Source organism: Rattus norvegicus, chromosome 2, assembly GCF_036323735.1.
Source record: "Rattus norvegicus strain BN/NHsdMcwi chromosome 2, GRCr8, whole genome shotgun sequence".
Lineage (NCBI taxonomy): Eukaryota > Metazoa > Chordata > Mammalia > Rodentia > Muridae > Rattus > Rattus norvegicus.
Window position 1 is genome coordinate 177,051,650 of NC_086020.1, and position 11,433 is coordinate 177,063,082.

Genomic DNA, 11,433 nt, shown 5'->3' on the forward strand with positions numbered 1-11,433 from the left:
ACACACACACACACACACACACACACACACACACACACACACTGGCTAGCATCTGAAACTCCAGATACTTTTGGAGGCTGAAGCAGAATTCCCTTCCATGCATTGTTCTTTTGCTTTGCACTGGCAGAGGAAGGACTGAAGTGGCTCTGGGGACACCCCCAGACATTCCTCTAGAGCCTTAGGCATCGTGCCGGGTGACCATTGTGGGGGGCCTGCCCCTTATCCACACACACCTTCTCTCTCCCAGGAGGCTTCAGTCCTGAGGTCTAAATGATGAGGTGGTAGCAATCAGTACAAAGCACCTTTGTTCTGGAAACTTCAGGTGGGGGCAGGGAGGTGGAGGAGGCAGGTGTGAAGCCTTGGAATCCAAGCAGCCGCTGCCCTGCTCCGCCCAGGCTCAGGTCTCTGAGAACACCAGTTAGATCCATTTTCCCAGCCACTGGTCAGAGGGTGGGGATGCAGGTCTGACGACTTAGGTCATTGGTCTATAGCTGTGGTGGGGGCTGAGTAGCATTGTCGGGGAGAACTTGGGAGACCAGAGGCCATCCGTCCCAGACTGGGCAGAAACATGCTACAGGCATCCCAAATGACACATTCTTATTGACCCTTTCAGGGAAGTCGTCCTCTCTGACAGGCCCTGGTCTGACCCAGCAGCGTCTCCTAGTGGCCAGGCCTGCAAACACAGCAGGAACTACCCAGCTTCCAGGAGCAGACATATTCCAAGACCTCACATTTATTACAACAGAGCAGAGACAGACCACATTCCCGTCCTTCCACCACCTACTCCAGCCCCAGCCCCTTCCCAACACTCAGCTGCAGGTAATTCAGTGGGTCCCAGGTACTACTGAACAGCGCCTGGTGGTTCTTTAGGGCTGGATGCCATATTGTCTAAGCTTCTGCTTCTCTAGTGTTTTGTGGGAGATTCAGACAGAGGTTCCACTTTAAGTCCTAGAACTGAGCAGGAGACAGCCGAATCTCGAGGGGTCAGAGGTAGAGCGAAGATGCTGCTGGGGGTGGTGGGGCAGGCCTGGAGTTTAGAAAAGCCAAGAAGAAAAAAGGGTCATTACTCTTTACCTAGATGCCTCACGGGCAGCAAGGCACCTATCCTCAGCAACACCCTCTTCACCTACCTGGAAGGCACTACCAGCTGCAAGCTTCCATCTCCTGGGCCAGGCAGGTCACCCAGCGGGGGCCGGCCCTGTGGGTTGGCGGGCAGTGGCTTTCTTGGGGGTGGGGGTTTGGTAGGCCCCTGAGGCTGAGAGAGAAGGCCAGTTTGGAAGGATGTCATGTTTCTCACCCACAATGCAGGGGTCTAGGAGCAGTGCTAGAGGTCACCTTTGTCTCCAAACAAACCTGTCACTACCAGAGGTGCCACTGGGATAGATGCCTTCAGACATAGAGGGAGGTATCCTGTCTCCCATGGCCCATTGCCACCATGGCTCTAGGTAGGAGAGGCAATGTCCTGCTCCCCCTTACTGTTACCTTTGGGCGCCACACCACAGGGTCAGCGGGCAGAGGGCGAGTGGGGGGATTGGATCGGTCAGCCAGCTCAGCCTGAACAAAGAGAGGAGCGGTGGATCGAAAGCGCGGTCAAAGGAAGTGAGCATGCAGACGCTACCCAGGGGTCAACATGCAAAGTCAGCCAGGGGGCTCGAGGGAAAATGGGAGCATGCGCAGAGGGCTTTGGGTGCTTGCCAATTGACAGGAGGCTCGGGGAAGGAAGGTGCGGATCAATCGTGGAGCCCCTGATGGCTGTAGTCCTACTATTGACCACCAGGTGGTAGTAGAGACCATAGCGGGAGGCTCACCCTTTGCTGCTTCTGGGACTTTGAAGGCTGAGGGGGCACCCTGGTCCCCTAATGAAGAACACCACTGGGGGGAAGCAGGGATGAGAACTGCGATTGGGCACCACACCTCCCACCTGTCCTGAGCCAGGGCAAGGCCCAGCCCAGATTTACCTGGAGTTTCTTGGGCACGGGGTTAGGTGGCAGCGGCCTGGAGGGGGGTACTGGAAAGCTGACATTAGCTTGCTGAGAGGGCAGGAGGAGCAGACAGGCAGAATGGGCAGGAGGAAACAGACAGATGTGGGCAGAAAGGGGTTAGTGTTCAGACAGGGCAGCGGGGCCCCAGAGGCAGTGGGAGGTCAATGAGCTGCATGCGGGGAGTGGCATGTGATGGTGGGACACGAAGGCTGACTCCATTAAAGGTAGAGGGGCTTAGGCCCTGGGCACTTGGCATCCTTTCACACATGATGTCCTGGGCCTTATCAGATCTTAGAACTCGGAAGATCCTTTTGCACAAGGCCCCATGATCCCATAGCTCTGGTCATGGTGAAGGGCACGGCTAGAACCACCTCTCAAAGCCACTGATTTGGACAGCTCAAAGCTCAGCAGAGCCTCCTGGGGGTGACTGGCTCATCCACTCTTGCTGTACTTGTTTCTCTGCCTGGTTACTTACTGGTCCTGACTCCTTGAATTGACTGAGCACTCATGTCTTTTCTGAGTCCTGAACCTTTAGTGCTACCTCTGAGGCCCTGAGGTAGGTAGCAAGTAACGTGGACTCTCTTTCCTCTGGCATCCAGGGCTTACCTTAGTGCCTGGCATCTGCTGTGCCCTCTGTGGAGGTCCTGGTCGCTCAGGAGGACCGGATTGGGCTGCCCTGAATATGAAGAAAGGCAAAGGGAAAGTGGAATTAGCCACCTACCTGCTGATCTGGGAAAAATTAACCCCATGGCCCTTGGAGGGTAGCTGTGTGTGGCTTAGGGGTGTGGTTAAGAAGAAGAAGGCTCCCTTTCCCCTACCTTGGAGTCCTGGGAGAAGTGGCCCTAGTCTCTGGGGGTGAAGTTAAGGGAAATGGGCAGAGATGATAGGTGGGTAGGTAGGAATGGTAGTCAGAAAACTCACGGTCTGAGAGTTGGGACTTAGAAACAAGGGATAAGGACTGCATGGCTTGGAGCCTTTAGAATCAGGGTTCCAGAACTGTCCCTAATCGAAGGAAATAGCAGCAGGAACAGGATGTTTATACCTATATTGGCAGCTGGATCCCTTGAGCTGGCAGAGCCGCTGATGCAGGCGGGCACGGTACCAGTAGCTGGCACCAAGTAGTACGAGGACCAATAACAACAGGAGGCTGAGGAGCAGGCCTGTGGTCAGGGAGCTGGTTGCTATGGAGAGAGGTCCAAACTGAGGGTAGGTATGGCTAAGAACTCTCTACTGAAAGAGGAACAGAGGTAGGGAGGAGGCCAAGTCCTCAGGAACCAAAGACAGCTTCATGAGTCAGAGTCAAGGGACACAGAGTAAAGGGGTCAGGAAGGGGACCAAGGAGAAAGGAGATGGTCAAAGCTCTCCCACCCTTCCCCATGCCATGGGCCCATCCTCTAGCTACCTCTGAGCTGGGTCATGCAATCAGGAGGTGCCCAGCCCTCGTCACAGTGGCAGTGCCTGCTGCTGTCGCAGACCTGGAGGTACAAAAGTGAGCGATGAAGGCATTTGTAAGACAGGACCGCTTCCCTGTGAGTGACTTTCCTTTTCCTTCTGTTTTGTTTTGTTCTTGCTCTCCAAGACAGGATTTATCTGTGTATCCCTGACTTTGCTAGAATCCACTCTATAGCCCAGGCTGCCCTCGACTTCGGAAATCCACCTGCCTCTACCTGCCAAGTGCTGGGACTAAGGCATGCACCACCACTGCCAGCTTTTCAAGAATTCTTCCCACCCTCACCCCCACCCCACCCCTACCCCAAGGCTTCTCAGATTGACAGGAGCACTGTGGATAGTGGATAGACAGACAGTCGTGGAGAGGGGGCATCTTCATCCATGCCAGGGGAAATGTCAGCAAGCTAACACTACCTTTAATAGGCTGGTCACTAGTTAGCCGCTCTCAGGATACGGGCAGCACTCTTAATGCCCACTTGGAAGAGGGAACACCCCCAGGAGGCTAACATCATGCCCCAGGAAGTGGCAAAGACTGGAACCAAGGCATGTCTGCCTCTAAGTCCGTACATTTCCCTTCACCAGGCTCCCTTCCCCTTTCATCCCTTCCACACCAGCTCACCCCATGGCCATGGCATTTGCTGCGGCATTCCTGTGCTCCCAGGAGATCCACAGGCTGGCATCGATGGCCGATGCACACCTGCTCCATAGAGAGAAAAGCAGAGATCACATCTCAAAGCTTTAGAGGGACAGGGGCCTGTGAGGCTGTGAGGCTCCCTTTCACAGACATGAAACTGAAGCTGGCTGAGAAAACAAGACTTTAAGCTGAAGAATCTGGCTTCCCGGGCACAGCTTGCTGTGTGTCAGATGCCTTCCCACCTGGCTTCAGTCACTACTCACCAGGCCAGGGCCACAGGCAGTGCCAGGTAGAGCCAGGAGAGGCTGGGCCACATCATTGCCCAAGTCCAGATCTACCCAGCTGCAGTTTAATTGTGTCCCATTGGCTTCCAGGACCTCCGAGAGCTGATCTTGGACTGAGCCCAGCAGAGGCTGGTTCCTACCCCACTGGCACTGTAGTTGCCCACAAATGGCATCTCTGGGGGTAGGGAGAAAGGCAAGCAGGGTTGGTAGAAGAAGCACCAAGGTTCCCACAGACTCAGGAAAAGCCAGTTCTCTCCACTTACCTAAGGTTGCAAGGCATGTAGCTACCACTGGGGCTGCGCCCACAGCTCCCAAAGGCATTACCCCGAGTGTTGGCTGTTTGGAGGCAAAGTGGTGCAGCAGGCTGGGCCCCAGGTCCCCAAAGCGACTGGCACTGCCGGGTGTAGGAGGCACAGCGCCCATGCATACACACAGCCTCTCCACTAGCACAAGGCTCACCGTCCCCAAGCCTGATGTCAGGGGGGCACTGAGAGCTATCTCCTAGGCAGAACTCAGGCAAATCGCAATCGTCTGTGGGAAGGCGGCACTGCCAGCCAGCTGGCTGTAACTGTGGAGGGTGGAGAACATCAAAGTAGGCACTGGGCAGAGTCAGCCAGGAGCTCAGAGTCAGAGCTCAGAGTCAGAGCTCAGGGTCAGAACTCAGGGTGAGTCTTTGACCCTGGCACCTGGAGGGTGAGCTCTGCAGGAGGCCTAGTCTGTGCCCACCTTGCAGTTTTGACAACAGGGTCCGTCAGATGCACACTGTGCTCCCGGCCTCAGCTGGCAGGTAAAATAGTCACAGCAAGGATCAGTGCACTCCTGCAGGCAAGGGACAGAGGGAGCTGAGCCTCAGAGCAGCTCCAGCACACAGGCCATCCGGTCGGTCCACCCAGGGAGCAAACCCAGGTCAGAGCCAGAAAGCTACCCAGGAAACTTAGGACTGAATAATCAGGGTGAGGGCACAGATGGGAGTGGGCAAGGCTTTGGGGTCAGGAGCTCACATCTGGGAAGCCACAGTCACACTGCTCTCCAGGGTCCACAAACATATTTCCACACAAAGAGGACATAGGGGCCCGGCTGGGTGGCCATTCAAAGAGGCAGCTGCCCATCCCATCTAGGAGGGCTTTTTCCAGGGCCCATCGGCTGCAGTTGCTGAAGTTCAGACCTGGTAGGAAACTGAGGAGAGTAGCAAGGGGAGCTGGGCTAGAGGCTCTTCCAACCTTGCCTTACTCTCATTCGTCCTAACATCCCATCCCCCCCCCCACCCCCACTGTTACTCACTCTGTGGAGGCCTCCATGATGCAGCTCTTGGCTGGGGCTGGACCTGGACAGGGACAACTGTTCCCAGGTGAATCGTGGTCTAGGCCCAGGCTGTGACCCAACTCGTGGGCAATGGAGGAGGCAACTCCTAAGATGCTTGTCGAGTGGTCCTGTCATCGGGGAGGGAAACACCCCAGGTCTGACCCCAGCCTGGACTCAACACAATGGACAGCCAACCCCAACTATTTCCATTCCCTCCACATCTGTTCCCCTGGATACTGCTCCCTCCTTAATTGTTACTAAAGTGGGAGAGCCCAAGCCTGTCTGCACGGAATCTAAGTTCTAGCTCAACTTCCCTACCCCATATATCCCCTAGATATCACCTCTGCCTTTGGGCCTCCTGTTCCCCCTAGAAACGCAAAGGTGACAACTCTGTATTCCATGATGAACTGGTCACACACGAATTCTGGGACAAGTAAAGGCCACTTTGTGGCCCTCTGCCTTCTTTCCCCACAGCTCTGAGCTTGGACAAGTTTGAAGAGAGTGTTCGGTGAATAAAGGCCCCCAGACAGTGGAAAGGCGTAACCGGAAATGAGGAGACCTGCAGATCGCTTACCATATTCACACCTCCCGAGAAGTCAGGAGAACAGATGGAATTCTGAATGGCCATGCCCACCATGGGCCCAGAGAAGGAAGTAACACTGTGGGACAGAGGTGAGAGATCAGTCTAAAGCCATCGGGAGCCTCGGGAACAGAAGGGAGGCGCACTCGGCCCTGACAGGATAGCATCAGGCTCCGAGCGGAGACTGGGATCCTTACGTCACAAGCTGGGCACTATCATGGGGCAGTCGAGGCAGCAAGTCTGTCCGGCGCCAGCGGAGGAAGTTGTCTAGCAGGACAGCTGGGTTGGAGCTCATCTCTATCAGGTCGCGCTGGGTCCATGCCTCTAGGCCCACAAGTGCTACCCGGACATTCAGGGGCTGGAAGAACTGAATGGGCGGAGGCTCAGAAAAGGGGCGGGGCTGCAGTAAGAGAGCAATGGGCTTCCTACCCAGCCCCAGACTCACTGTGTCTAGCAGAAGGGCCACTTCTAGTGTTCGGTTCAGCAGTTGTTGGAAGTCAGGGTACTTCCTGACCTGGGGGCCAAGTGGGGTTACCTTGAAATGTGATAGGAAAGTGGGGATGGGGCAGGGAGAGGGAGAGGGCTATTGTGTCAACACACTCACCTCTGAATTATCAGCCACAATCACCAGTTCGACAATTTTCGTCTCTGTTACTACATCCCGCTTAAGCTGTGGACAAGAAATGGGATGTGTCAGGCAGATTCTCCCCAGGGCCATGGCCTCAGGCTAGGCATGGTGAGTCTATGCCTACTTTGAGTAGTTAAGAGGATAAAGACCTTGTGGGGAGCGTGAGAGGTCAGAGACCTGCCCATAGTGGACCAAGAACAGATTAAGAAGCTGATAATGGGACTGTGTTTTCCCACTCCAAACTCTGCTTCTCACTGAAAACAAAACCAAACTTTGGGTTTTTATCAGATAGCGTCTTGAGGTGCAGCTCAGGTCGGTAGTGACCTCGATCCCCTCCTGCCTCTGATTCCCAAACAACTGCTAGGATACACTTGTGTACCGTCAAACCTGTCTTCCTTCTATTTTTAAAAATACGAACTAAAGCCAGGCATACTGGCACACGTCCTTAATCCCAGCACAGGCAGAGGCAGGTGGATCTCTGTGAGTTCAAGGCCAGCCTGGTTAAGTTCCAGGACAGCCAAGGCTACATAGAGAGACCCTATCTTTAAACAAACACAAACAAACAAAAGCAAACCAAAACCTACTATGGGTGGGTTTGACGGTGCAGACCTTTAACCCCGGTACTCAGGAGGCAGACAGACAAACACCAAAACAACCGAATAACAGCTGACATCACATAACAGTAGTATTCTGGCACAGTTCTGAGCACTTGACATAGCAACCTGCTTTCATTTTCACACTATAGTGTAGCCTCCATCTTTGTGAATTACAATTTCTTCATAATAGAGCTTTGGGCAGCACTGGCTTCCCAGGTTGCTAGGAAGAGCAAAGGAGGCAGTGTTCACACGTGCTGGGAACATGGAGGTGGTTCAGTCAGCAGCAGCAGCTACCCACCCTGGGGTCTGGGCTCTGAGTCTGTCTCCTCACCCTGCGAAGGTGGTGCTGTTCCAAAAGGAGGTCTGGTGCTGCCTCGGTGGGCACAAATGCATGCCAGCTTGGGGCACAGGTGTGGCCTGGCAAGAGGAGGTCTTGGATCCGAGAAACAATGAGAGGACGCTGAAGGTCTCCAGGTCCCAGCTCCAGTGTATAGCTTCTCTCAGGGGACAGGACTACCAGCCCCCTAACGAAAAAGATGGAGAGTCAGAGTGTTTTGACACCCTGCCTGACTGTGTTATCCTCTCCCCTGATATATAACCCACTCACAGTACCTGATCCCAGAGCAGGCACAGAGGGAGACCCAAGAGCTGGGGCGGCCCTGAACTCGTCCTCGATAGCAGCAGTTTTCCTACAGCAGGGAAACCACATTAGTAAGCACCAGCTCACAGGGAAGACCAGACAACCCTAGAGACAAAGCCAGCAAAGACAGGCAGAACCTGGAGTTGGTGAGATGGCTCAGTGGTTAAGAGCACTGGCTGTTCTTCCAGAGGTCCTGAGTTCAATTCCCAGCACCCACTTGGTGGCTCACAACCATCTGTAATGGGATCAGATGCTGTCTGTTGGTGTGTCTGAAGACAGCTATAGAACTATATACATAAAATAAATAGATCTTTAAAAAAAAAAAAAAAAGACAGGCAGACAGGCAGAACCCTCCCATTTCCTCCAGGGCTGCCATCCTCTCTTCTTCCTTCCCTCTTTTGCCCAGGCCTGCAACAGCACGAAAGCCTGACTCACCAGACTGTGCCCCTCGCTGACCATTCGGGTGCCGTCAGGCTGATACCACACCAGAGTCGGGCGGCCAGGGACCAGATCTCTGTGAGGAAAAGAGAGCAGGATTTGAGCCACCTCACAGGGTGTTGCAGTGAAAGCAAGGGCCTGAGGTGGACAAGGATATGTTAAGGACCAGGCAATGCCACCAATCTAACCACTCAGTTCCCCTGAGGCCACAGAGTCTGAAGGATGAGCTGTTATCTCCTCTTGCCTGAGTTCCAGTATGACTTTTGACATCTATAACTGTATGAACTCAGACAAGTTATTTAATTTCTCTGGGCTGTAACGTCGTCAGATGTTAAAGCAGGATAACTACATAATAGCATCTACCTTATAGGATTGGGGTGAAGGAGTCCCTGAGTGTAGGTGCTTAGTACTCGGTGCATGGGAAAGGTTATGTAAATCACCTCCCAGTAAGTACTCATGCCTGCCACCTTACCTATTCTGTTGAAGCTCCAGGATATGATTCTCACCGTCCAGCTCCAATCCAATCCTCAGGGTCTCAGGTAAACCAGTCTGTGGACACCAGAGGCATGTCACCTCCCTAGCCCTGCCCACGACTTCTATCCTTTATAACTAGAAAACCTCAGGCTCTCAGGAGAGAACCAATGATTAGGTCACTGGTTGGGGGATCCCATGGGAGGGTCCAGGAAACCCTGCCTGGACTGGGGCATTGTTCTAGGGGCTTATGTGGGGAGGTCAAGGAAGGTATCTGAGCCACCCCTTCTCGGCTTCCTGCCCAGAGAGGAAGCACCATGAAGGACCCAGCACAGGCCCCAGCCCTTCCTCTGACTCAGCTTCAGAAAGTGTGCATCTGTCTGTCTGTCCCTGTCCCTTTCCAGACCTCTCCCCCACTGAAAAAGAGAACAGCAGGAGTTGAAAGAAGGAGGCTTAGTGTCAGAACTCTCCCAGTGTACATGGATGGACCAGTTGGGGCAGACACATGTATGTGTAGAGGGAAAAGAGCTGAGTGAAGCCAGGTGCTGAGGGAAAGTACCGGGACCTGGATGGATCTGTTACTGGCCATATAGCCAAACTTTGCCCTCAAGATGATTAATGATGTGGAGGGTGAGAATGGAGAAAATATTATTAGCAGGCTGGGACTTACCTGAAGCACTTCTGTTAGGTTAATTGGGGGGCTGTCCTGAACAACCTGGTTCTCCAAGGATCTACTCTGGGTCCTCTCTGGGCTGGCTTGCTGCTCTTCCTCAGTACCTCCTGCAGGGTCCCAGAACATCCTAAGAGATTGCTAAGGGAATCCCTAGCAAGGCTGAAGTCACTTGTGTCCTCAGACCTACTGACTCCCAGAACATGAGGCTATCAGTGACTTAAGGGCTCCTGCACTGCCTGCTGGGATTTAAAGGAGGGTACGGGAAGGAAGGGGTTCTTTCCCAACTTACGGATTTCACCCATAAGTCTCCAAAGCAAGTTCAGCTTATCCACTTGCAGCCCCTCCTTGTCTTCCCTCTGGCCAATCCCAAGGTTTTCACGGAGGTGGGGTGGGGAGGGACGGGGGTGGCTCCCTTGTTCCCATCCCTTCTCAGTCACACTCCCCACCCAATCAGGAATGCTCTTTCTTAGGACTAGGAGAAGCCTTATGGCTTGGTGCCCACTTGCCCTTCCTTTTCCCTCACAGTAGAGATGCCTACCGGGAACGCCCATCTCTGGGTGAGCAGTGCAAACACTCCGACCTCTCTAAACAGCCTTGATGCCCAGTCAGGCGCACCCGTTCCCAACAGCCTCCGCTTCCTCCGCCAGCACCCCCCAACAATGGCCCGCTCCTCTCCGGACACTCCACCCCCCCCCCCCCCCGCCTACCCTCTCGGCCCCCAGCCCAAGACAGCAGCGGGAAGTGAAAGTTCCAAGGAGGAGTTGGTGTCCCAGTCTCTTTCCTGGCGAATGCTCCCTCCCTTGGCTCCTCCGGGCCCCTCCCGCTTCACCAGGCTTCTGGTGGCAACCGCACCCGAGTGAGCGGTGCTGGCCGCCCAGGTCTGGAATGAACGGCTGAAAATAATCCTTTTCACTAAAACCCCACTAGCCGTGTCTAGTCCTGCCATTTCATAGAGTAGAACTGACAGCTAGGCCCTAGAGACGTCAGTCCTACGGAGTGACTTTCCATGATCAGAGGGGGTCCCGGGCACGCTCTTCAGTGCTGGAGACTCAAAGTGTCTGCGGGGATAACTCTGGACTTCTGGGGAGAAGACACCATCCTCCCTATGCTGCTGCTGCTGCTGCTGCTGCTGCTGCTGCTGCTGCTGCTGCTGCTCCTCCTCCTCCTCCTCCTCCTCATCCTCCTCCTCCCCGCCAAATATCCTGGCCCTAGGCTTTGGTCAGTAGACCGGGCAGGCTGCTCTCTGGCTAGGCTCCGTCAGACCCCAGTACCCCTATGCCTCCGGGTTTCCTTGTACCGCTTTCCAGTTATCCCCTCGACCCACTATCGGCTGGGAACTCACCTATATTTGGCAGCGGCGGGGAGGGCCGAGGGCTGCCCGCGCCCAGGAGTCCCAGGGCCCAGAGCAGCGCCAGCCGCATGGCCGCGGAGCTCCGGGCCGGACGAGGGCAGCAGGTGCGGGGCTAAGCGTGGAGGAGCAGCCGGGGCCGCGTCGGACACCAGCTCCGCGCAGCACAGCCACTAGGCCCCGCCCCGCCCCGGCTAAGGCTCCGCCCAACCCCGGGTGAGGCTCCGCCCCTGCCGCCCAGCGCAGCCACTTTCCGGCAACTACAGGGATCGACTTGAACCCTACAAGGCTCGCTCGCGCCTTCTCTCCATCCTGCGTCCGGTCTGTGGCCCGACTTCGTGCGGGTTGTGCGGGCCCATTCTTCCGGATCACCCAGTCCCCGATCCCTGAGAAGCACCAGCCACAGGA

At 55.0% G+C, this 11,433-nt stretch overlaps 1 protein-coding gene across 8 annotated transcripts; it reads right to left on the reverse strand.

Moving 5' to 3' along the window:
- Positions 1–713: 713 nt before the first annotated feature.
- On the reverse strand, positions 714–11,230 carry Adam15 (ADAM metallopeptidase domain 15). Of its 8 annotated transcripts, none has more exons than NM_001399128.1 (23): positions 11,020–11,200; positions 9,675–9,784; positions 9,006–9,082; positions 8,531–8,609; positions 8,068–8,144; positions 7,787–7,979; positions 6,836–6,901; positions 6,677–6,745; positions 6,429–6,598; positions 6,226–6,310; positions 5,631–5,779; positions 5,351–5,525; positions 5,076–5,168; positions 4,613–4,917; positions 4,329–4,524; positions 4,051–4,128; positions 3,385–3,457; positions 3,025–3,163; positions 2,589–2,658; positions 1,959–2,030; positions 1,483–1,554; positions 1,131–1,255; positions 714–1,027 (listed from the first exon to the last, which is right to left on the reverse strand). In NM_001399128.1, the coding sequence occupies exons 1-23, from the start codon at positions 11,096–11,098 to the stop codon at positions 985–987; spliced, it is 2,595 nt and encodes an 864-aa protein (NP_001386057.1). In that variant the 5' UTR covers positions 11,099–11,200; the 3' UTR covers positions 714–984. The 8 variants fall into 8 exon arrangements, with proteins under 8 accessions (NP_001386057.1, NP_064704.1, NP_001386058.1 ...); XM_008761203.4 differs by having other exon boundaries at positions 716–1,027; positions 7,754–7,979; positions 11,020–11,230; XM_006232744.5 differs by lacking the exon at positions 1,959–2,030 and having other exon boundaries at positions 716–1,027; positions 11,020–11,216.
- Positions 11,231–11,433: the final 203 nt, after the last annotated feature.